The sequence below is a fragment of the Microtus pennsylvanicus genome, chromosome 1 (assembly GCF_037038515.1).
Source record: "Microtus pennsylvanicus isolate mMicPen1 chromosome 1, mMicPen1.hap1, whole genome shotgun sequence".
Lineage (NCBI taxonomy): Eukaryota > Metazoa > Chordata > Mammalia > Rodentia > Cricetidae > Microtus > Microtus pennsylvanicus.
The window spans coordinates 203301643-203322949 of record NC_134579.1 but is presented as its reverse complement, the minus strand read 5'-3'; the positions used below and the strand labels follow the sequence as shown (position 1 = coordinate 203322949).

The 21307-nt window shown below is 45.9% G+C and overlaps 1 protein-coding gene across 1 annotated transcript in view; it reads right to left on the bottom strand.

The window, feature by feature from the left end:
• The window catches only part of Ust (uronyl 2-sulfotransferase), a 279700-nt gene that overhangs the window by 72825 nt on the left and 185568 nt on the right, over nucleotides 1–21307 (bottom strand). The window contains exon 5 of the mRNA XM_075949235.1: nucleotides 17855–18008. Coding sequence (XP_075805350.1) covers nucleotides 17855–18008 — 154 coding nt within the window. The remainder of the gene's footprint in view (nucleotides 1–17854; nucleotides 18009–21307) is intronic.

Sequence of the window (21307 nt, the reverse complement as noted above, 5' to 3'; positions counted from 1 at the left end):
GCAACCTGTACAGACTAGTCTCCTATAGCCAGAGATACAGGATAAGGGACCAAATAAAGAAGAGAAATGATGCCTCTAAAGCTCAGAATTTTTGATAAAGACGACAGTTTAGTTCTATAAGTGCTGTCAGGCTAGTTTGTTAGCAATCCAGAGGGAAAAAAATACTGACTATATGTTATAACTGGCAGGAGGATAAATTTAAGATAGATTAAAGATTTTAACTTGCCAAGAGTCACGATTTAAAACACTCTGGTAGGCACCTCGAAGAACGTGCTCCGTCGCTTCAGAGTCAAGAAAGTCTAAGTGTACCACAAGACCGGAAGCAACAATAAAGAAATCAGCTACTAAATTTGACTACAAAGAGGCATAAATTATGCATCAGGGTACCATACGGAGATTATAAACTGGGAGAAAGCATTTACAGTTTATACATTAAATAACAGGCCAAATCCTATAATAGTCTGCAGTTTTGAGAAAGCATACTGTTAGCAAAGTATGGAAAGCTGAGATAGGAAAAAGACATACCAGCGCCCTGAAAAGATGTGCAAGGATATTCAACTTTAGTCCACGTGATGGCCTAAATGAGAACGGCCCCATAGGCTCATATATTTGAATGCTTGGTCCCTAGTTTGTGGAACTGTTTGGGAAGGATTAGAGGTGTGTGTCCTGGTGGGTGTCACTAGGGGGTGGGCTCTGAGGTTTCAAAAGCCCATGCGGGTTCCAGTCTCTCTTTTTGTCTGCCCCCTGTGGATCAGATGTGAGCTTCAGCTCCAGCTCCGGTACCCTGCTTGCCCGCTGCCAGGCTCCCTGCCATGGTAAGTCCATCATGGACTTACCCTTTGAAACTGTAAGCAAGACTCCGATTAAATGTTCCTTGTCATGATGCCTTGGTCATGGCGTTTTGCCACAACAATACCAAATGACTAAGACATCCAGATAAAAGGAAATGCAGCTTAAATTCCCTGGAGACACCGTTTCCCATCCTTGAGGCTGATTGGATGTCTAATGATATACTGCCACTAACTGAGGTTGGGAAACCATGTAACAGGCAGATTAGACCACTTTCCCCGAATCCAGACACCAGAAAGAGGTGGGCATGCCCCTGTGATGATCTTTGGACAGCCCTGTGTGTGGCAGATGTAGTGGGGCCAGTTCAGAACAGAAGAGACAAACATTCTTCTATTCCTGCCGTTTTCAGTAACACCCTGCTAGCCACAGATGGCCATGGTGAGAGCATTTCTGCTGCAGAAATTTGCAAAAGAGCATGTTAGCTCCGCTTCCCACCCAGGTGAGTGGTATGGGGACATCTCTACTTACAGTTTCTCAGCCAAGTTGATGTGTTCAGGGCCGTTATGGCCTTAATTTGCAATTCTGAAAGCAGATGAGTAGGGCTGAGTAATTCTTAGATTATGTGGAATTTTGTCTTTAATTTTCCAGTTGGTAGATTCATTTTTAAAGGGCTTATGTTTTAGTATATTGAAGAATTAAGCTTTCATCATACCACAGTAACTACTGTATAACCATTTTTGTATAATAAACTTAATTTATATTGGAGCAAATATAAAATTCATTTCCTCTGTGTTTTTTTTTTCCGTTGCTGCAAGCACCATTGCCCTAGATTACTAGAGGATTCTTATACATACTTCTACAGTTTCTGAACTTTCTTTTTACATTCTCCTTTTAGAGTTAATTTTGATACAAGGGTAGACATGTTAACTTTATTTTTATCCAATTTTTCCTTGAGTCTTTATTGGTGGTTGCGTAGCTTTTTGATGGACTAATAATGATATCAAATCTTGATGATAGCTAACATCAGATTTGTCCACTAAATGCTTTGACCATGAGTTAGAAGGCAAAGAGCTACGGGTCACGGGCTTTTTGAAGAAGGCTGGGTGAGAAGGCTGGGTGATGAGCTTTGTTTATAGTCCCAGCTGGGGATTGGTCAGTGAGAAGCTACAGAGGGAGTGCGAGGCTAAGCAGCTGACTACACACTCCAGCACCCAGCCTCGTCCCCTCCTGCCCACTCTCTTTCCTAGCCATCGCCAGAGGGAGGTCACTTGAGGTCATGGGCCTCAGCAGCTCTCTGTGTCTCATGCTTTCTGTTCAAAGCATGACACTCATAGGCGTCCTCTTGGCACCTGGATGAAAGATGGGAAAGAAGCAAGATTTCTTGTGTCAACTAGAATTGCTGGCAGATAGAAGTCACAGAATAGCACTTCTTTCTTTCTTTAGGTCCAACGGATTTCAGGGTCAACTCTGCTCAGTCCAAAGAATCCTGATGTGCTTGTCTTCATCTGTCCACGGTAGCTACAGGTTTAAAGATGCGCTGAGCACTGTGCCCTCGGTAGCTGGCTAGGTTTCCAGTACAAGGCACAGTTTCCCTCTTGCTGAGCAGTTCCTAAGTCCAATTAGAGAGCTGTTGGTTACTGCCAAGATATGTGTGCAACTATTGTGCTCTTAGGGTTATCATGCTATGCTGATTGTTGTGGTTTGTGTGTATCACAACAATTAATAAAAATAGGCTATAAATTTGACAGACAGCAGTGAGGGGCATATGTGAGGGTTTGGAAGGAGGGAAGGAAGGGGAAAATGAGGTTATATTATAATCTCAAAAAAATTTTAAATTGAAAACAAAATGCAGTCTACACTTGGGAATAATGCATACTCTAATCCCTTCCCACTAGCTCAGATCTTTGGCTTTGATTCTAACATGATTCTAATATTCTAATATAACCAAATAGAATATTAATATTCTAATATTAGGGTAACATTGTGATCAGCCTGGCTTGAATATAGTATGTCCTCTCCAAAACACATGCTGAATTCTGCTGCAGCAGCAGCGTTGGGAATAGGAACATCATGAAAGAAGTAGATCACAGGGGTAGGATCCTCATGACGGATTAATGCATTTCCTGCAGAAATGTATTAGCGATCCAAGGAGTTTGGCCACTTTCCTGCTTCTTTGCTGACTGTGTACCTTCCACTCCCCCACAAGCTTAAGCAGCCCATGATCCTCAGCAGGAACTGAATAGATGCTGGCACTGTGCTCTGAACCACATCTGAAGACATCCGACCATCAGCCTCTGCCCGTTAGCCCAGTATTAGTAATAGAAAATCGACACATCACAGCCATTTGAATATGAGGTGGGGGAGGAAAGAGAAAGCGGGTAGGATGACTCTAGAGTTTCTTGTAAGGGTGTCTGAATAGGTAAAGGTACCCCTCACCAATAACATAGGAGGGAAATGCGTGCTACGGCAGGACTCGGAATTTATGTCCATTCTGTCACAGCTACCACAAGTTGCACTTGAAAGAGGACCAGAGAGTAAGACACTGGCATGTACCACATACACTTCCATCTGCTGTTGCTGGGTAACAGGAGCCCTGATGAGTGTTGAGAACGGAGAAGGGGAGCACATTCTACTACAAATTGTACTTTAGCTAAAAATGGAAGGCTTAGCCAAACAAGAACTAATCTTCAGGATTTAGGAAGCAATATCAGAGGAAGCAAAATAGACATAATCCACACTGAATAACAATTACTTTGAGAAAGATTAGAAGTAATAAAGTCGTCAGAGGCTAATCTGATTGCCTAGGTTCTGATCACCTTCCTCACTCTCCCAGGGTTTTTATTAGTAGTGTTGCGTATAGGATAGCTCAATTAGATCTGAGATACATAGCTACCAACGTCCCTCCTTTCTTATTCAACTTGAAAACTCTGTTTTGCGATCTGAAATTCTTCTGCACATCTAATTCAAGAAGCTTGTTCATCTAAAACACTGAAGGTGTTTTGCAGTCTACAAGGCGGCCGCCTTACAACCAAGGTTACGCCAGGGACATTGCTTCTTTCCTGTACAAGGAGCAGGGTCTCAAACAAGAGAGGCTGGATCAGATGTGGACAACAGTCCATTGGGTTTTACTTGGGTTTTACTGGGTGGTTTTGTTGTTTCCTTTTTGGTGTGTGCCTGTTGGTTTAGATGAGAAATGTCCCCCAGAGGCTGAGATATTTGAATACTTGGTCCCCAGCAGGTGGTGTTGTTTGGGCTAGGTAGTGCAGCCTTGCTGGAGAAGAACATTGCACAGGTGAAATTTGAGAGTTCTCAGCCAAGGTTTATGTCCAGTTTATTCTCTGTTTCATGACTGTAGTTAAAGATGTGATCTCTCAGTTTCTTTTTTTTTCCTACACAACATTTTTAATGATTTATTTTTATTTTCATGTGCATTGGTGTTTTGTCTGCATGTGTGTTTGTGTGAGGGCTGTTGGATCCCCTGGAACTGGAGTTACAGACAGTTGTGAGTTGCCATGTGGGTGCTGGGAATTGAACCCAGGTCCTCTGGAAAAGCAACCAGTGTTATAAACTGCTGAGCTATCTTTATAGCCCTGATCTCTCAGTTTCTTGTCCGTTCCCCAAGTCTGCCACTTGCTGATATTCCCTCCCAGCCATGATAAACTCTTATCAGTCTGGAGCCATAGACCAACAATATACAGGCTTCCCTTTGCAAACTGCCTTAATCATGGGATTTATTACAGCAAAAAACTAATAAATAATAGACCAGTAAATGACCCAGGAGGCGATTTCTTATCAATAAATAGTTCAGGAGGCAATTTCTTATCAATAAATAACCCAGGAGGCGATTTCTTATCAATAAATAATCCACGAGGCGATTTCTTATCAATAAATAATCCAGGAGGTGATTTCTCATCAATAAATAATCCAGGAGGTGATTTCTCATTCACTAAACAACTCCACCTCTTGGGCAGCCACTTTTTAGAAGTTATTCTTCATGGAATCCAGTAGACTTTGCTTAAAATTTTTACATTCAGCCTTGAATATCTGCATAAGTTTAGGGTCAGAGAAATGTCTGTCTTAGAGGCTTAGGGGATTTAGTGGCCAAATGAAGCCCCCCACACCTCTATTCATTCATTCCTGATCGTTTTCCTGAATGATCAATGAAAATGCCATATGGAGAAGACCGAGTATCTCATGAAATTCATACCAAACTATGTCCATTGGTCCATCTCCACTTTGTAACATCCAGTGTATCATTGAAGGGAACAAAAGTGGTTGGTTAAAGTGTGCTGTGCGGATTTTGCTGAACCAAAACCACCCAGATATGCACGCTTGAGTGCTTATTCTATAGGCTTCTTTATACTTGGAGTCAAGTGGGACTTTAGCCGAATTTCAGGAAATCAAGTATGTACAACATTGGTCTCTCTTCTCCTCCATCCTCTCTTTCTCTTTTGTCTTTGGGGTCAGAGGGTAAGGTCTCTTGCTGTGTAACCACGGTGGCCTCAAACCTGAGATCTTTCTTCCTTGGCCTCCCAAATCCTGGGATGCTGGGTGCGTGAGGGTTCGTGCTAATTGTCAGATGCGCAGAATCTTAAATGATCTGGCACGGTGGTTCTCAACCTTCCTAATGCTCCGATCCTTTAGTACAGGTCCTCATGTTGTCGTGACCCCAATCCCAAAATTATTTTTGTTGCTACTTCATAACTCTAATTTTCTGCTGTTATAAATCATAATGTATACACTGATATGCATGATATTGGATATGAAAGCCCTGTGAGAGGGTCATTTGACCCCCAAAGAAGTCGCAACCCACAGGTGGACAGTGACTGATGCAGGAGAAGGGCTCCAGGAATACCTGTGGAGAGTTATCTTAATTATGCTGACTTTTCCACTGTGGGCAGCCTTGCCCTCTAATGGCTGGAGACCGAAGGACAAGGCTCAAAAAAGCTTAGAGCCTAAGAGGGAATGATGGGCCAGGTACCATATCGAGGACATAGATGTCAGCAGGAGCATAGCAGGCGGCCTCATGATGGGGGCTTCACCTAGTACAGATCCTGGACCGTATAAACAGAGAGAAGGGAGCTAAAGAGCAGCACCATTCCCCGCTCTCTGTGGCTACTGGGGCTGTGATAGGATCAACTGCTTCAACCTCCTGCTGCCTCTGTTTCCTCCACCATGATGGATGGTCCCCTCGGTCTGCTGCTGTTAGGAATCATAGTGTAAATATCCGATATGCAGGATAACCCTGAAGTGGCTCTTGTCAGAGTCCTTTACCGTAGCAAGAGGAAAAGAAACTAAGACGAGGCGTGTTGCGGAATGTTTGCTTAACTGTGCAAAGATGTCTTGCCTTTGTTTCACTATGTAAAGATGTGTTGCTGTTTTTCCTTGCCTGCCTAAGGCACCTGATTGCTCTAATGAAAAACTGAATGACCAATAGCAAGGGAGGAGGTATAGGCAGGACTTCTGGGCAGGGAGAGTAGGTAGAAGGAGAAATGAGAAGCAGAAGGAGGGAGAACATGAGCAAGAAAGTCAGGACCACGAGGGGTGCACCCACCCACTGAGACAGTGGCGCTGATCTATTGGGAGCTCACCAAGGCCAGCTGGACTGTGACTGAAAAAGCATGGGATAAAACCGGACTCTCTGAACATGGCGAACAATGAGGGCGGATGAGAAGCCAAGGACAATGGCACAAGGTTTTGATCCTACTTCATGTTCTGACTTTGTGGGAGCCTAGCCAGTTTGGATGTTCACCTTCCTAGACATGGACGGAGGAGGGAGGACCTTGGACTTTCCACAGGGCAGGGAACCCTGACTGCTCTTTGGACTGGAGAGGAAGGGGGAGAGGTGTGTGGGGAGGGGAAGAGGAGTGGGAGGAGGGGGAGGGAAATGGGAGGCTGGGAGGAGGCTGAAACTTTTTTTTCCCTTTTCTCAATAAAAAAAAAAAAGAAAAAAACAAAACAAAAGAGATATTAGGGAGATGCTGCGGGTAAGCCACAAGACACGGAGGAAGCAAGAAAGCAGTACATAGCAAATGAAAGAAAGGTAAAAAACCCTGAGGCAAAACATAGATGGATAGAAAAGGGTTAAATTAAGTTAAAAAGGCTAATGGGACAAGTCTAAGCTGAGGCCGAGCAGTCATAATTAATAATAAGTCTCTGTGTCTTTATTTGGGAGCTGGTTGGTGGCCCAAAGAAAATTCCAACTACAGAGGTATGTGCCATACGCCCAACATATACCAATTTCTGTACTAGGTGAAGCCTTTCGCCAGCCCCCCATCATGAGGCCGCCTGCTATGCTCCTGCTGACATCTATGCCCTGGACATGTTACCTGCCCATCGTTCCCCCTTAGGCTCTAAGCTTTTCTGAGCCTTGTCCTTCAGTCTCCAGCCATTAGAGGGCAAGGCTGCTGCAGCTCACAGATTCTGCAACTTGTTTTGAGAGGCTGAAGGGAGGGCGTATTTTTCCAATTACACGCTATCTAATTCAATTTACATTTATTAGAAGAACTGCCAACTATTTCATGTTAATATTGACATTTTCATAAGTGTTTGCAATTAGAATTCAAGCTGAGATCCTAATAAATCTCTTAGATGTGTTACCCTTACTTTTTTTTGACTTCAGACGACAAAATATTTTTAACAACTTGTTTGGAGGTCAGGCAGCTTCGGGAATTTATACTGTGTATGTAAAACAGCTGGGCAGAGGAAAAATACAGCAGAGCAAAATTGGGAACAACTCTAGCGGTGTGCCAGCATTTGCAAAACAAGCGCAGGGTGTAAAATTCAAATTCTATCACAGATTAATGGAGCCACAGCTTTGCCACTTTCTGAGGCACTTTGCCCCATTGCTTCTAACCGTAGGCTCTGGCGGGCTTTTAAGGTCTTTCCCAACTGCATTTGAAACCCGGTTCTATCCGCCCACATCATTTTACTTCACACGCCACTGCGTGAGTGTGCCTGCATTTAAAGACTGTCACACAGCCCCTGAAGAGACTGTGATGAGTTCCAAGTGCCCTGCCAACCAGTGGGAAGGAAAAAGCTGATGTCCATGTGTTTAAGTACTTTGTTCATCCAAACGCTCACTCTGTCTTATTGCCTAAAGCACAACTTCTAAAGGGAGGTCTTAAGTGCCGTGTGCCGCACTCTCTGGCTTCGATTTTTAGTGAAATGCCTGACTGAAGGTACACATGGGATATTCATAAATACAGCAGCTACCGTACTACATCATTGGACTGTGTGTGTGTAAACATGAATGCACACATGTACAAATTGAACTCAGAGGTTAATGCCAGATGTCAGATGTCCTTAACCACTCTTCACCCTATTTTTTTTTTTTGATACAGGGTTTCTCCCTAAACATAAAGCTCACAAATTCAGTGAGCAAGGCTGGCCAGCAAGTCCCAAGAAGCCTTCTGTGTAGGTCTTCTTAATGTTGGGATTATAAGTATGTACCACCATGCCCAACTTTAAAAGAAAAACAAAATATATGTGCATGTGTGTGCATGCGTGCGTGTGTGTGTACATGTGCTGATACATGCTACTGGGTGCTTCTAAAGGCCACGGGTTCTCTCTTGCCACTTTGTGTAACCTACGGATCAAGCTCTGGTCATTAGGCCTGAACGTAAGCTCCGCTGCCCTCTGATCCTTCTCCTGGGCCTGACACTCAGCTTTTTGTGTGGATTCTGGGGACTGAACTCAGGTTCTCATGCTTGTGTGGCGAGCTCTTCACCCACTGAGCCATCTCTCCAGCCCCTGAACTTCCTTGAGAACTTTATTCATACGTATCAATTAAGTCTAGAAAACAGAAAAATTTCAGAGGGAGCAAATGCAGCTTTTTCTAAACAGGCAGAGGGGGCACACTTCTCAGTGAACACACCTCTTGCAAATCAGCAGAGGAAAGTGGATACGGGGCTCTCAGCCATAGCTACACATAGGTATCACTTCTGGGGCTTTAAGAAATGTAACAAAGTAAAGTAATGTAAGAAAACAAAGCAAAACTGGCCACATCATAGACTAGCCACATGTATTTCAGGGATGGGGTGGTTTTGACTTGACCCCACCCCCACCCCTGCTTCTTCTACTCTCCATCCCTGGTGTCGTTCCCCCCCCCCCCCCCATCGTGACTCTTAGGAACAGCCAAGGCTGAGCACACAAGGCTTTAGTAAATGCCAGCCACCTGGCCCTGCAAGGGTCCATGGCTGGCCCACAGCTGGACTGCTGACTCACAGTTAGGGAGGGACAGATGAGCTCAGCTGACAGGTGGCCAGCGGGATGCACCTGGCTGTGCTCTGGTGGCCCCTGTGGTTGTTTGATGGTCCTGATGGGACCTTGCCTGGAGAAAGCAGGTCAGGAGGAATGGCTTAAGAGAACATCTGGAGAAATGCTCCCTCTCCTGCAGCTCCCCCCTCCCCCACATGGGCTCCCGCCAAATGGGTGGTTTGGTACAGAGTGAGCCTGTTTGTTCTCAGGAGTGTGCACATTTTCTAGAGTGTTCCAGCATCTGCAGAGGTTCTCTCCTCTGATCTTCATCCCTGATGTATCTGCACCCATCCCTACAGCCTCAGCGGCTTCTCCTTTCCTGGGAAGCTGGCTCAGGGCCTGCAAGGACATTCCTGGATTTCATTCTTTTCCTGATCACACAAGTGCTAGCCAGTGACAACTCAAGTCACTGCATGAGCCTGTGTCTCTAGCCCTAACCCTCCCCCCTCCTTTGTCTTGTTCCTTCTCTATCCCCCTTCAGCTTATCTTAAACCTTTTAGGTTTGCACTAACTATTGCTAACCAGCAACAGCAACTGCAGGGACTTCGAACTCCCCATTGCCTCCCTGCCCCACTTGGAGCTACTCCTTGTAGGAGGACGACAAGCTGTAGACAACAGTTCTTGGTCTAATCTTACACTTGGACCATCGTAGGAACTAGCAATGAGCTGGTATTTCTACATCCGTTGGGAGCTCGTCCGCTCTACGTTGCAGCCTCGGTGATGTTTGGTGGTCAGAACCAGATCCATTTCTGTGTAGCTGTTCTAGTTCCCCACCACTTGGCCTGCTGGTGTTAGGATGGGTATCTTCATGTGGCCCGGCTTTATGCAGCACTTCTCGATCTTCTCTGGCAGTTGGGTTCCTGTCATTCTCATAACTACACACATCTTTCTGCTGACTCTGGTGTTTTCCCTCTCCTGGCAATATGAGTGATTAACACAGCTCCATGCATTGTCCTTTATTGGTAGCTTGATTGTCTCAGTTGTTCCCCTCCCCTGGCCCCGCCTCATTGGTGTATAGGTATGTAAGGGAGACGGGACTGATGTTGGCACTGGTCTCTCACATGGGCACCACTAACAAGCAGTGACACATCCTAGCCTGGGATCCTGGTTTGTTTGTTTCTTTTCTCTCTCTCTCTCTCTCTCTCTCTCTCTCTCTCTCTCTCTCTCTCTCTCGTCAATTTGTTAACCGAGAAAAGGAAACTGTAACCGTTCAGAAAATGCCTCTACAAGATTGGAGATTGGTTTGTGGACAAACCTGTGGAACATTTTTTTTTTTAATTAATGATCGGTATGAGAAGATCCAGACCATCGTGGGTGGGGCCATCCCTGAGCAGGTGGTCCTGGAGTTTATAAGAAACTAGACTAGCAAGCCATGGAATCAGTCAGTAAGCAGTGTTCCTCTATGTCCTCCGCATCAGCGCCTGCTTCCAGGTTCCTGCCCTGATTTCCCTTAATGACGGATTACGAGCGATAAGGTGAAATAAACCCTTTCCTTCCCAAGTTACTTTTGGAAATACTGTTTTTATGACAGCAATAAAACCCCTAACTAAGATAGAAACTGGCACCAGGAGTGGGGTACATGACAGACTTGACCATACATTTTGGGGAGAATTGTGGTGGTGTTTTAACTTCGGTTTAGAAAAGCCGCTGAGTGCTCAGAGACGAGTGGGTTGTTATACGGGAGCTTGGAAGACAGGCACTTTGCGAGCAGTGCGGATGACCACAGCTTGTGCCCAGCTGATGCTCCCTGCGGACAGCTCAGGAGACAGTTGGTGGCGGTCTAATCTCCAGCTCATGAGGCTTCAAGTTCTCTGATTTTCCTTTGTTCCCAAACTCCTTGACAGCTTTCCATTTTCCTTGTCTTTCCCTCCCCTACTTGGTTCATCTTCCCCCTCATTTGCCAGGTGACCCAAAACATTGTGCATCGCACACAGTGGCCTTTACTTATAAATTATCTGTCGTGGGCATGAAAGACTATCTCTCAGGTAGGGGATCCCGGGCCCCAGGACCTTGTCTTCCCCAATGCAGGACATTTGGGGTCCTCCAGTCCTCAGAGAGGCAGGCATACTGATCATATGACTTAATAACCCAATGCGGACACAAGCTCCAAGCAAATGAACACGGGGCACATGGTTACCAGCAGCCTGAGATCACGAGGTATCTCCAGCAGCTGAGGATACAGGATGGGGTCCTGTGAGGCCATATGAGATTTTAGCAGACCTGACACATCAGGGGCCATGAAAAGCAGTGGCCTCTTCAGGATCCTCCAGCTGAGAAGCTCCAGCCTAGAGTTAGAGACAGATGGTCCCTTTCACTAGAACACTATCAGCTGCCTCTTGAAAAGTCACTAGTGAGGAAAGGGACCATTTTTAGGCCACAAAAATCGATTAACAAAACTGAGGGTATAGATGCATCAATACTGATATGTGTTCTTTGAGGACTTTAGGTTCCCATGGAGGTTTCTAAGTTTTGTATGGATTAACTGGCTCTCTCAATAACCCATGGGGAAGGCTAAGAAAATAATCAATAGTCCCATTTTACAGATCAGACAAATGAGGCCTACAGAGGCCAATCTCTGGCAGTCACTAGCTAGCACAGTGACACCAAGCCCCAGGCCCTTAGCTTGGCCTGCAATCAGAGACCAACTCCATAGCAGTAAAGAGCACACGCTTCCTTTCCAGCCTCCAGAAAGAATCTGGAAACATAGTTATCCGCTGAAATACGTGTATATCAAACCCTTTACTGGATTTCTTCTTAAAGAAAAATGTTTCAGAATGGAGATAAAACTCGAGGCTTCATTCCCAGGATGTCTGAGGCATCAGCCAGCGAAGAAGGAGTGGAAATTTCCACTCGCCAGCATTTCACACTTATAGCTCCCAAGCTAACCATGTCCAGAGTCCAAATGTTCAGGCAAATTAAACTGCATAACTTATTACAGAAGGGGGACATTTGAGGGACAGGAAGGAGACCAGTGAAAGGGTAAGAGGAGAAGGCAGAGCACTGGAGAGGACGTTTTTGAGCAGGAAACAATGGCACAAAAAGATGCATAGTCACAAAAAAGTCATAAGGAAACCCACAATTTTCTACGCTAAACTCAAACAATTAGTAATAATAATAATAATAATAAAGCAAAAGCCAGCTGAGTCTGACCCACTGTCAGGCTTCTCCAGGATCGAAGAGGGCCAGCATGACTCACTGGATTCCTTATGAATTAAGAAGCTGTCAATTACGCAGCCTTTCTTTGAAACATGCATTATTTCCATGGGTTTCAGCCAAGCTGAATGACTCGTATCACAGAGGCGGCTTACTCAATGGGAACATGCTCCCCACGCCATCCTGCCCTTCCAGTAGTGGGGCGGCCTACTGGGGCAGCAGCTAGGCCTGAGGATGAAGCTCAACATGATAAACATTCCACGATTGAAGTGTGCACAGCTGTCAGGAAAAGTCAAGCAGGAGTTCTAGCTGCACAGCTGGCTGAGCGAAAAGAACAGCATGAGAAAGCCAGTCTTACAGAGGCTTAGAGCAGAAGGGGCTAGGCTTGGCAGGGAAGGCCCTTGTCTTGGGGTTACTATTGCTGTGATGAAACGCCATGACCAACAGCAACTTGTGACAGAAAGGGTTGATTTAATTCACAGCTCCCTATAGCTGTTGATCAAAAGCAGTCAGGGCAGGAACTGGAACCTGGAGGCAGGAGCTGATGCAGAGGCCATGGAGGGGTGCTGTTTACTGGCTTGCTCAGCCTGTTTTTTTATAGAACCTAGGACCAGCAGCCCAGGGATGGCACCACCCACCATGGGTGCTAATTAATTCCATTAATTACTAATTAAGAGAATGCTCTACAGACTTGCCTCCAACCTCATCTATGAAGGCATTTTCTCAGTCAGGGTTCCCTCCTCTCAGATGACTCTAGCCTGTGTCAAGTTGGTATAAATTAGCCAACGTAGCCCTGCTGCTTGCTTTCCTCTCAAAACCCTCAGTTGCTTCTAGCTCATGTTCTCATACAGAGGGCCTGGGCTGCTGGTACCTTCCTGCCAGCCTCACACTGTGGGGCTGAGGAGACAAAGATGATTGAGCCTGTGGCCACTGCCTTTCTTCCTGCCAGTCATCTGTGCGTCGTTAATTTATCTAAACATTATTCTCTGGTAAATGCCAATAAAGAATGTTTTAAAAAGAAGCAGCAAGTTTGACAAAAACTAGATGTTTCTAGAAACTATAAAGAACCGGAGAAGGCTTGAATGTTTGAAAACAAATGCCCACCCCAGTTTTGAGAAAATGGCTGATGTATTCCAGGCTGGCTTCAAGCTCTCTCTATCTGAAGATGACCTTGAACTTCCCACTTCCACCTCCCAGCCCCTGGTGCCAGTTTATGAAATGCTGGGGATCAATCCTGGCGCTTCATGTAAACTAGGCAAGCACTCTACCAAGAGAGCTATAGCCCCACCTCAAACAAACGATTTTAGCGGTTATGTCTCTATAACGACAAAGACGTGTAGGTGCCCTTACAGCAGCTGACCCTACAGGAGACCGTTCTGCCCAGAAAATACAGCACTTGGCTGGGTTCTCTTTTTCTTTAGATTTAGAAGGTAAAACATAAGGTCTAAGGGGGTGTTTGTCACACTGCGGGATTGAGAGGTTTGTGCTCTTTCCAGTCTCACACCTGTGTAAAGTGACCTCACCACCTCCGCAAGGCACAGAGTCCAGCATCACTTTCCATCTTTTTTCCAAACCACCCACGACAGCAAGGTACCACCTCTCTTCGGCCCCTTCCGCTAGAAGCCTTCTCAGCTGTATGCTCAGAAGCTCCACCGGACTCTGGGCCAAGAGCACACTGAGATTTTTGGCAACTGGTTAAAGCAAGAGGCTTCGGGGCACTGAGATCTGGAATAGAGCCCCGATTCATGCCAGCACTGAGTCTGTGGGCATGTGGCATACAGGGAGTGGCCTGGTGCAGTGTCCCCAAGGGGGGTGGCCTGCTCAGTTCAGCTGAGGTGGCACCCTTTCAGTTTTGCTGAGCAGACATTAAGAACAAACAATACTCTTTTTTGATGTACACAAGTGACCATCCAGGCTTGCCAAACTGAAGATGGTTCTGACCGGGACAATTTTATGGCATGGGACTAGAGAGATGGAAAAAAAAAACCCAAAACAAAAAAGACGTTTCAGCTATTAAAAAAGAAACAGGCAATAGAGTATCTTCCAAATAAATAAACTATTCTCCGAAGAAGAAAACAGCCTTGAACGGGATCAGGCCAGGGCAGATGGGGTAACTCGGACTCCCCTCTCACCACCGCCCCCGGTTTTCCCTCTGCCACACTGGGAAGCCTGGCCAAGAAGCAATCTGGTGAACTCAGCTGAAATAGTCATGTCCAGAGCACAGTGTTCATTTCTGGGAAAGGGGCAACGTCGAGACACTGAGAGTAGAATTCCATCAGAGAATGTCCCTGGAACCACTCAAGTCAGAAGCCACCCAGGCACTTACCAGTGCAACGTTCAACATTGGGGAGTCTTAAAAAAAATAAATATAGGGCTGGGAGGTAGCTTGGTGACGGAGCACTTGCCTAGCAAGTGTGAAGCCTTGGATGTGATTCTCAGCCCTGAAAACAACAAGAAGGAAGAGAAAACTATACTGCTCTACCATGTCCCACTCCCGATGTGCAAGTTCTCCTAAAGACGGTAGGGTATGACTTACACAAACTTAGGAGGATTGTGACATATGGGATGCGCTATAGCAGTGGTACTCAAGCTGTGGGTCGGTCACCACCCCCTTTGGGGTCAAAAGACCCTTTCACAGGGGTCACACATCAGATATCCTGCATATAAGATATTTACATTATGACTCATAATTGTATCAAAATTACAACTGTGAAGTAGCAACGAAATAATTTTATGGTGGGGTGGGGGTCACGACAACATGCAGAACTCTATTAAAGGGTTGTAGCATCGGGAAGGTTGAGGACCACTGATCTACAGGACAGCACTGAAGTTTGACAGAGTAGAAGAGTCCAGATGATTCTCCTCAGCTCCCATCTGCTCTTTGAAAGAGAGAACTTAGAAGACTCATGTCCTCCCATGGAGATTCCCAAACAACCCAGGCTGACGCTAGAACAGAGTTGCTCTCCAAGAACCGACAGTGGCACCCTGTCGTAGAGGACAACATCCACGCAGCTCACTGAACACAGAAAGACTGAGCTCGTGTCTGCACGGAGCCTTCACCCCTACATTCCAGTCTCTCTGGTGTGCAAAGGTGGCCTGCTACTGAAGGAGAAACCTGGACACCAACCCAGTCCAAAACTTTGACCTGCAGGACGTCCTGCCTGCGAGATGTGCTGGGCAATGATACTGCAGAACTTGTATGAGTGGCCAACCAGTATCTGGGTTTACCTTGAGACTCACTCCACAAGAGGGAGCCTGTTACCTACACTGCCTGCATGGCCAGGGACTGGGGAGACCAGGTAACTCAGAGACCTAGGGTAGAACCAAACACAACTGGGAAAAAACAGTGAAACAATGTCTAATCGATCGGTGCCTTATTCAGTCATCATCAGAGAGGCTTCCCCCACAGCACATGAGAATGGGTGCAGAAACCCATAGCCAGACATCATGCGGAGACAGTCTAATTTGTAGGCCCCTATTGGGTCCCTCTCCACAGAGCTTGGGGACCCCATGAATACGGAGGAGGAGGAAAAACTATAAGAGTCAGTGGGGATCACCAGGAGAACATGGCCCACTGAGTCAACTAAGTAGGGCTCATGTGGCCTCACAGAGACCCAAGTGGCAAGCACCGTGCCTGCATGGGTCCCTGCAAGGTCCTCTGCATGTATGTAATGACTGTTAGCTTGATGTTTTTGTGGGACTCCTAATTGTGGCAGTGATGTGTCTCTGACTCTTTTGCCTGCTCTTGGGACCCTTTTCCTCCTATTGGGTTGCCTTGATAATGAGGACTTTTGCTTTATTTTATTGTATCTTGTTTTGTCAGATTTGGTTGCTGTCTCTTAGAGTTCTGCTCCTTTCTGAATGAAAACAGTGTGGGGTGGATCTAGGACACAGGGGAGGTTGTGGGGAGGTAGAAGGAGTGGAGGAAGGGGAAACTGTGGTTGAGATATATTGTGTGAGAGAAAAATTTATTTTTAATAAAACAAAGCCGATTCATGTCTGTATCTTTGGCTTCTCAGCACTTTCTTAGTATTAAGACTAAGTCAGACCTTTGAAATATATTTTTAATTAAATAAAATGTACTCTTTTAAAAACAACATAAATCCATTGTAAGAGTCAATACAAATAACAAAGATAACTAGAAAACACTATTCCTTTGGGAGGTGATTCTGTATTTTGAGTACACACATCGTGTCACTGAATCAAAAATATATCAGTACCCATGCTCCTAACTGCAATTTAAAGACAAAGATTAGGGCACTTGACACCATAAACTAAAACAAAACAAAACAAAAATTTAAAAAAAATCCCTGAAGCTTCAGGTAAATGAAGAAACATTGAAATGCTTAGAAATCTTAAAGAGTTATTACATGAGATATCTTGGGGGAATACCAAGTCTAAACATGAAGCCCTGCATGTTTCATAGACAATATCCTAGAACTAATGCTATGCGGTGTTCACACTGTGCATACATTTTTGATGACAATGTGAGTGAGGTTGGGGTACAGTATGTCGGTTCTCAGAGTGATTTGAGGGCATTGTGGATTTTCATAAAAGGATGCTCAGCCTGTACTGGTGGGAAGCGGGCAGATTTGAGTCTGGTCTGGGCCGGCCTACCCCCTGGAAGCACATGGCTGAGTAAGGTGTTTAACCTGTCCTCTGTATCTCTTGTACAGACCTTACGATGTGAAAGTGGCACCATGGTGACCTCCACAAGTGACCCGAGAATGAAACACATACCGAGATGTTTTTTTAAGCATCAAAGGGGGTTTGGGTATTGTGATGACACTGTGGCTACCCTCTCTTGGTGGCAAGGCTGGTGATGGGGACCAGTAGGAGCAGACACAGGTGCTGAGGACACTCTACTTCAGTTGTGGGATCACATCTGCATCAATGCCTCAGCACGTCTGGCCCTGGCCACGCCCTTGCCCAACAGCACAAGATAACCTGGGAAACTCACCGGGCTCTCCCACGCAGAGGGCATGATTTCTGCCTCCTACGCGTGGGGCTCACAGCTCCTCAATGAGCTTTTGTCGCCAACTCACTAAGAGATGAGAAATATGTCTTTTATTCTGGTGTATGGCAGGCTGGTCTATGGCACACAGCTCTGCCTTCCATTTTTTGTGAGTAATTCCTTTTTTGAAACAACTGGAGGCCAACAATAGCATCCTTTATGGAGATTCAGAAACACCAAGTGGCGCACGGCGGCCAGTCATCGACAGCACGGGAGGAAAGCAGGATTTGAAGCCAGAAGGCTAGAGGACCATCAGCTGGTCGTCAGACCAGCAACGGCCAGGTACACGGTCAGGGGAACAGGACATCTAGGTCCCTTTGGAATCTCAAGGTCCCCATGTGGAAACCCGCTCTCTGGAGAGGTTGCCATGGGAACGGAACAGGATCAAGAGTGAGAACAGACTTTGCAGCCCTCTGCAAAGAGAGGTCTTGAAACACACCTGTTCTTAACGATGGGAGTGGCCCCTCAGGACTCCCAAGGAACGTCCTACAACTCAGCAATAAAGACAAACTGAGCAAAGCAAATCTGGGATCAGTCGAGGTGTTCTGGTCACCTGGAACAAGTTCTCACCCACAGAGCCTTCCGAGGTACAGGAGCTCCCAGCCAGGACTCCCAGCTTGGGCCTGCTGCAGAACTTACCAGGTAGCGTTCCTCCTGCCTCATGCTGGGGGTGCGGATCATGTGATTCTGTTCCCCTCTCCAGTCTCCAAAGCGACGGAAAAAATAGTTGGACAGAAACCTACTGACCGGGTCTCTAATGATGTTGATGTAGACGGGCTGGTCTCCTCCAAACCTAACACACGGGCACACAAACAGGAAACTCATTACAATTCATCCCTGCTGCAAGAAAATAAGGCCTGCTGGGACAGATTTTCCTTCTAGGTTGACTTAATCCAACCATTGCCCATTTGCTAAAGTGCCTCCCACCACTATGACAGGCAACTGGAAATTGGGAGGCATTTTGTTACCATGCAGGAAACAGGAACACATGATCCAGGTGCCCATAAGGACACTGAGAGACCAGGTTTTTTCTTTTTCTTTTCTTTTCTTTTCTTTTTTTTTTTTGCACAGCACTATCCCTTTTATACCATGTGACAGTGTTAAGGTACAAATGTCTGGTTTTCTCAGTAGGTCCAGCTTTGCTAAGGACAAGACTGTATTTCCAGGGGCTGGTACAAACCCCCCCTGGCATACAGGTGGCCCTCAACAGTTGTTTCAATTTATTGCTTGATTCCAAATGCCTTGGCGGCTACATAGGCCTTCTATAACACTATAATTCACATCGTCTCAGCCAGGTGCTCTAGGGGACATGGACTGGAAGCAGTCACCATCCCTGAGGATTCAACAGTCACTAGGTTCTTAATACTTGACCCAGCAAACGCAGGGAAGATCTCCAATCTTCTGTGGACTAAAAACTGGACTTATCCCCGTTATACCCAGGGAAACTGAGGCAGAAAGAGGCTAAATAATTTGTGGCTCTGTCAGGAGATGAACACAGGTCGTCTGGATCCAGAATCTTCAGTTTTGTCCGTAGAAAGGAAATCCCAGAGTTAAGAAACATAATGATGCAGAATTGCAAATCAAGATGATTATCCCCAAGGGCTGGAACCATTCCCCGGCACTGAGATGATTTGGGGTTTGAGGACAGCCTAAGCTGCACAATGAGACTCCATCAGGAAACAACAACTGAATTCGTATCTATCAGGCATGTCCAGCATTTGACATGGTGATGGATGCTGTCATCTATAAGGTCTGTACTTGAGAGCTATGCAACTGAGCTATAAGCAAAGACCTGGACAGTCTTTCCCACTGTGGTAAGAAGGCTTCCAGGTTTTGTGTTGGGCTGCATGCGTGGCTCTCCCGGGGAGGACTTGGGCTGAGGGCCACAGGGTAGCCATTCTGGATGGCTTCTCTAGCATTAATACTTCCACAAGGATTCTGCATCTGCAGTAAGAACCTGTTTTAAAGGCAAGGCCTTCAAGATCCATATTAGGAAGATGAAATTCCGTTCAGGGCTGCTTCCCGCTTCTCTGAACTGCTTCAAGAAAGTGACCCCAGAGAGGACTATGGCAAGACCTCAGGCTCTGGGCAGAGGTACTTCCCAGTGACCTTAGGAGAGAACCCATGGCCCTGTGATGAGGTTCTAGAGACTTCCAGAGAGAACCTGCAGCCTCCATCTGATGAAAGTGCTTGGCATTGTTTCAAGAGACAGAAAACACTCAGATAAAATGGCTGGACAGGAGCCAGTACCCACCTCTCTTGCTAGAGGACTCTGCTCACCACTCAAAACCCAGCCTGAGCCATAATCATATAACTTCAGCCACTGTTCTGTTGGTTTTTTGGAGACAGGGTCTCAAGCAGCTCTCGATCCTGCTCGGACTTCAGGTGCACCAGGTTTTATATTCCGTTAGCACCTAACCCCAGTGTGCTCCATCCCTGAACTCTGGCTTTCCTACTGTGTTGACATGTCTGTCTCTCACAACAGACTGGGTGCCTCCTATGGCCATAGACTACGTCATCTAGTAGTGGACAGCACACAGTAGGCCCTCAACAGATGGTAACTAAATACTGAAATCAATGCTTTCATGCATGCTTCCTGGCTGTTCAATTCTGTCAGTATAAGGGTTGTACTGCTAGAGGAGAGTAGATATAATGAGCCGCCAATATGTTTGTGTGTATTAATTCACACACGGCAGAGCCCAGCATATTTGCATTTTTAAAGATACTCAATAGGAAGGCACTAAAAACTGGGGACACGGCTCATTCAGTAAAGCACTTGCTTTCCAAGAGGAGCTGAATTTGGTCCCCATGTAGAAAGCTGGGCATGGAGGCACGTGCTCACAATGCCAGCAATGGTGACATGAGAGATAGGGAAAGGAGGACCCTGGAGCTTATCGGCCAGAGAGTCCCTGTCACAAACAAGGCAACTGAGAAATGATGTCCAAGGTTGTCATCACACACACAAACATGCATGGATGTGCTCATGTGTGCATGCACACACAAGCAAGAAGATTCTAAAGGAACACAAAGGAAGGATTCTCCAACAGTAAATTTCAGTCCCCAGGACACAAACCTGCTATTCTGGACTCCCCAGTACTGTCATATAGGAAAACAGGCTACACCTAGGTGAGGTTAGCCCTGCTATAATGAATCTTGTCCGTTCGTAGATGTAGGCAAGAGGAGATCTGTGCTACAGGACAGACAGCTACTCTAGTCCTAGGAGTTAGCTCTACCTATCACCAGCTAACCTGCGTAAATACAAATATCCTCTTAACAAACTGGGCTCATAATGACGACAATCAGGAACTACAGCAATAATCCACAGAACAGGAAGATGAAGAACGCACCGCCAGTCTACAGACCCCAGCGATCTAACCACCTTTGGGTAAGGAACAATCACCAATGCCGACCAGCAGAACATCTCAACCATATCAACCAAAACACAGCATCTCACTAGACACGAAGATACAGGCATGAAGATGGCTGCGCAAGCCAGCAGACTTTGCTCTCTGGCTTGCATTGAGGGGAGAGAAGCAGAGCCAACACTTGCTGTGGGAAGCTGATGAAAATGGCCTGAAGGAAAGACAAGGAGTGACTGGGCTGATGACATCAGGGTTCCTGCTCATTGAGGAAGATAAAATGATAAGGAAAAAAAAACAAAAAAGAAAAGAAGAAAGAAAGAAAGGAAAAAGAAAGAAATTTATGAGGTAAACTGAGGGAAATTCAAACTATGTGTGTCCTTGTGAATGCACTCATAACCTATAGGACAAGGCTGAGGAAGGCTGCTACTGGAGGAAGACAAATTCAGCAGGTATCAATAGGGAGAGCTCACAATAAAGCTCTCCCCTTGAACTTCAACTTCTAGGTCTGGGTAAGTAGGTGGAGACAGTGTTAAACATCCTGCATCCACTTTTAATTTTTGTTTTCGAAGACTGAAGCGTCTGGATCATTTTTAAAGGGAGCCGATCAAAAGGGATCCTGCCGCTTGTGGGGATAAGAGCAAAGCCAACGTCTAGAAAAGAGATGGGAACTCAGTGAATTGTGGAAGTACTAGGATCTGGCTTGCTCTGTTGAAAAGGACACCTTCAAGGG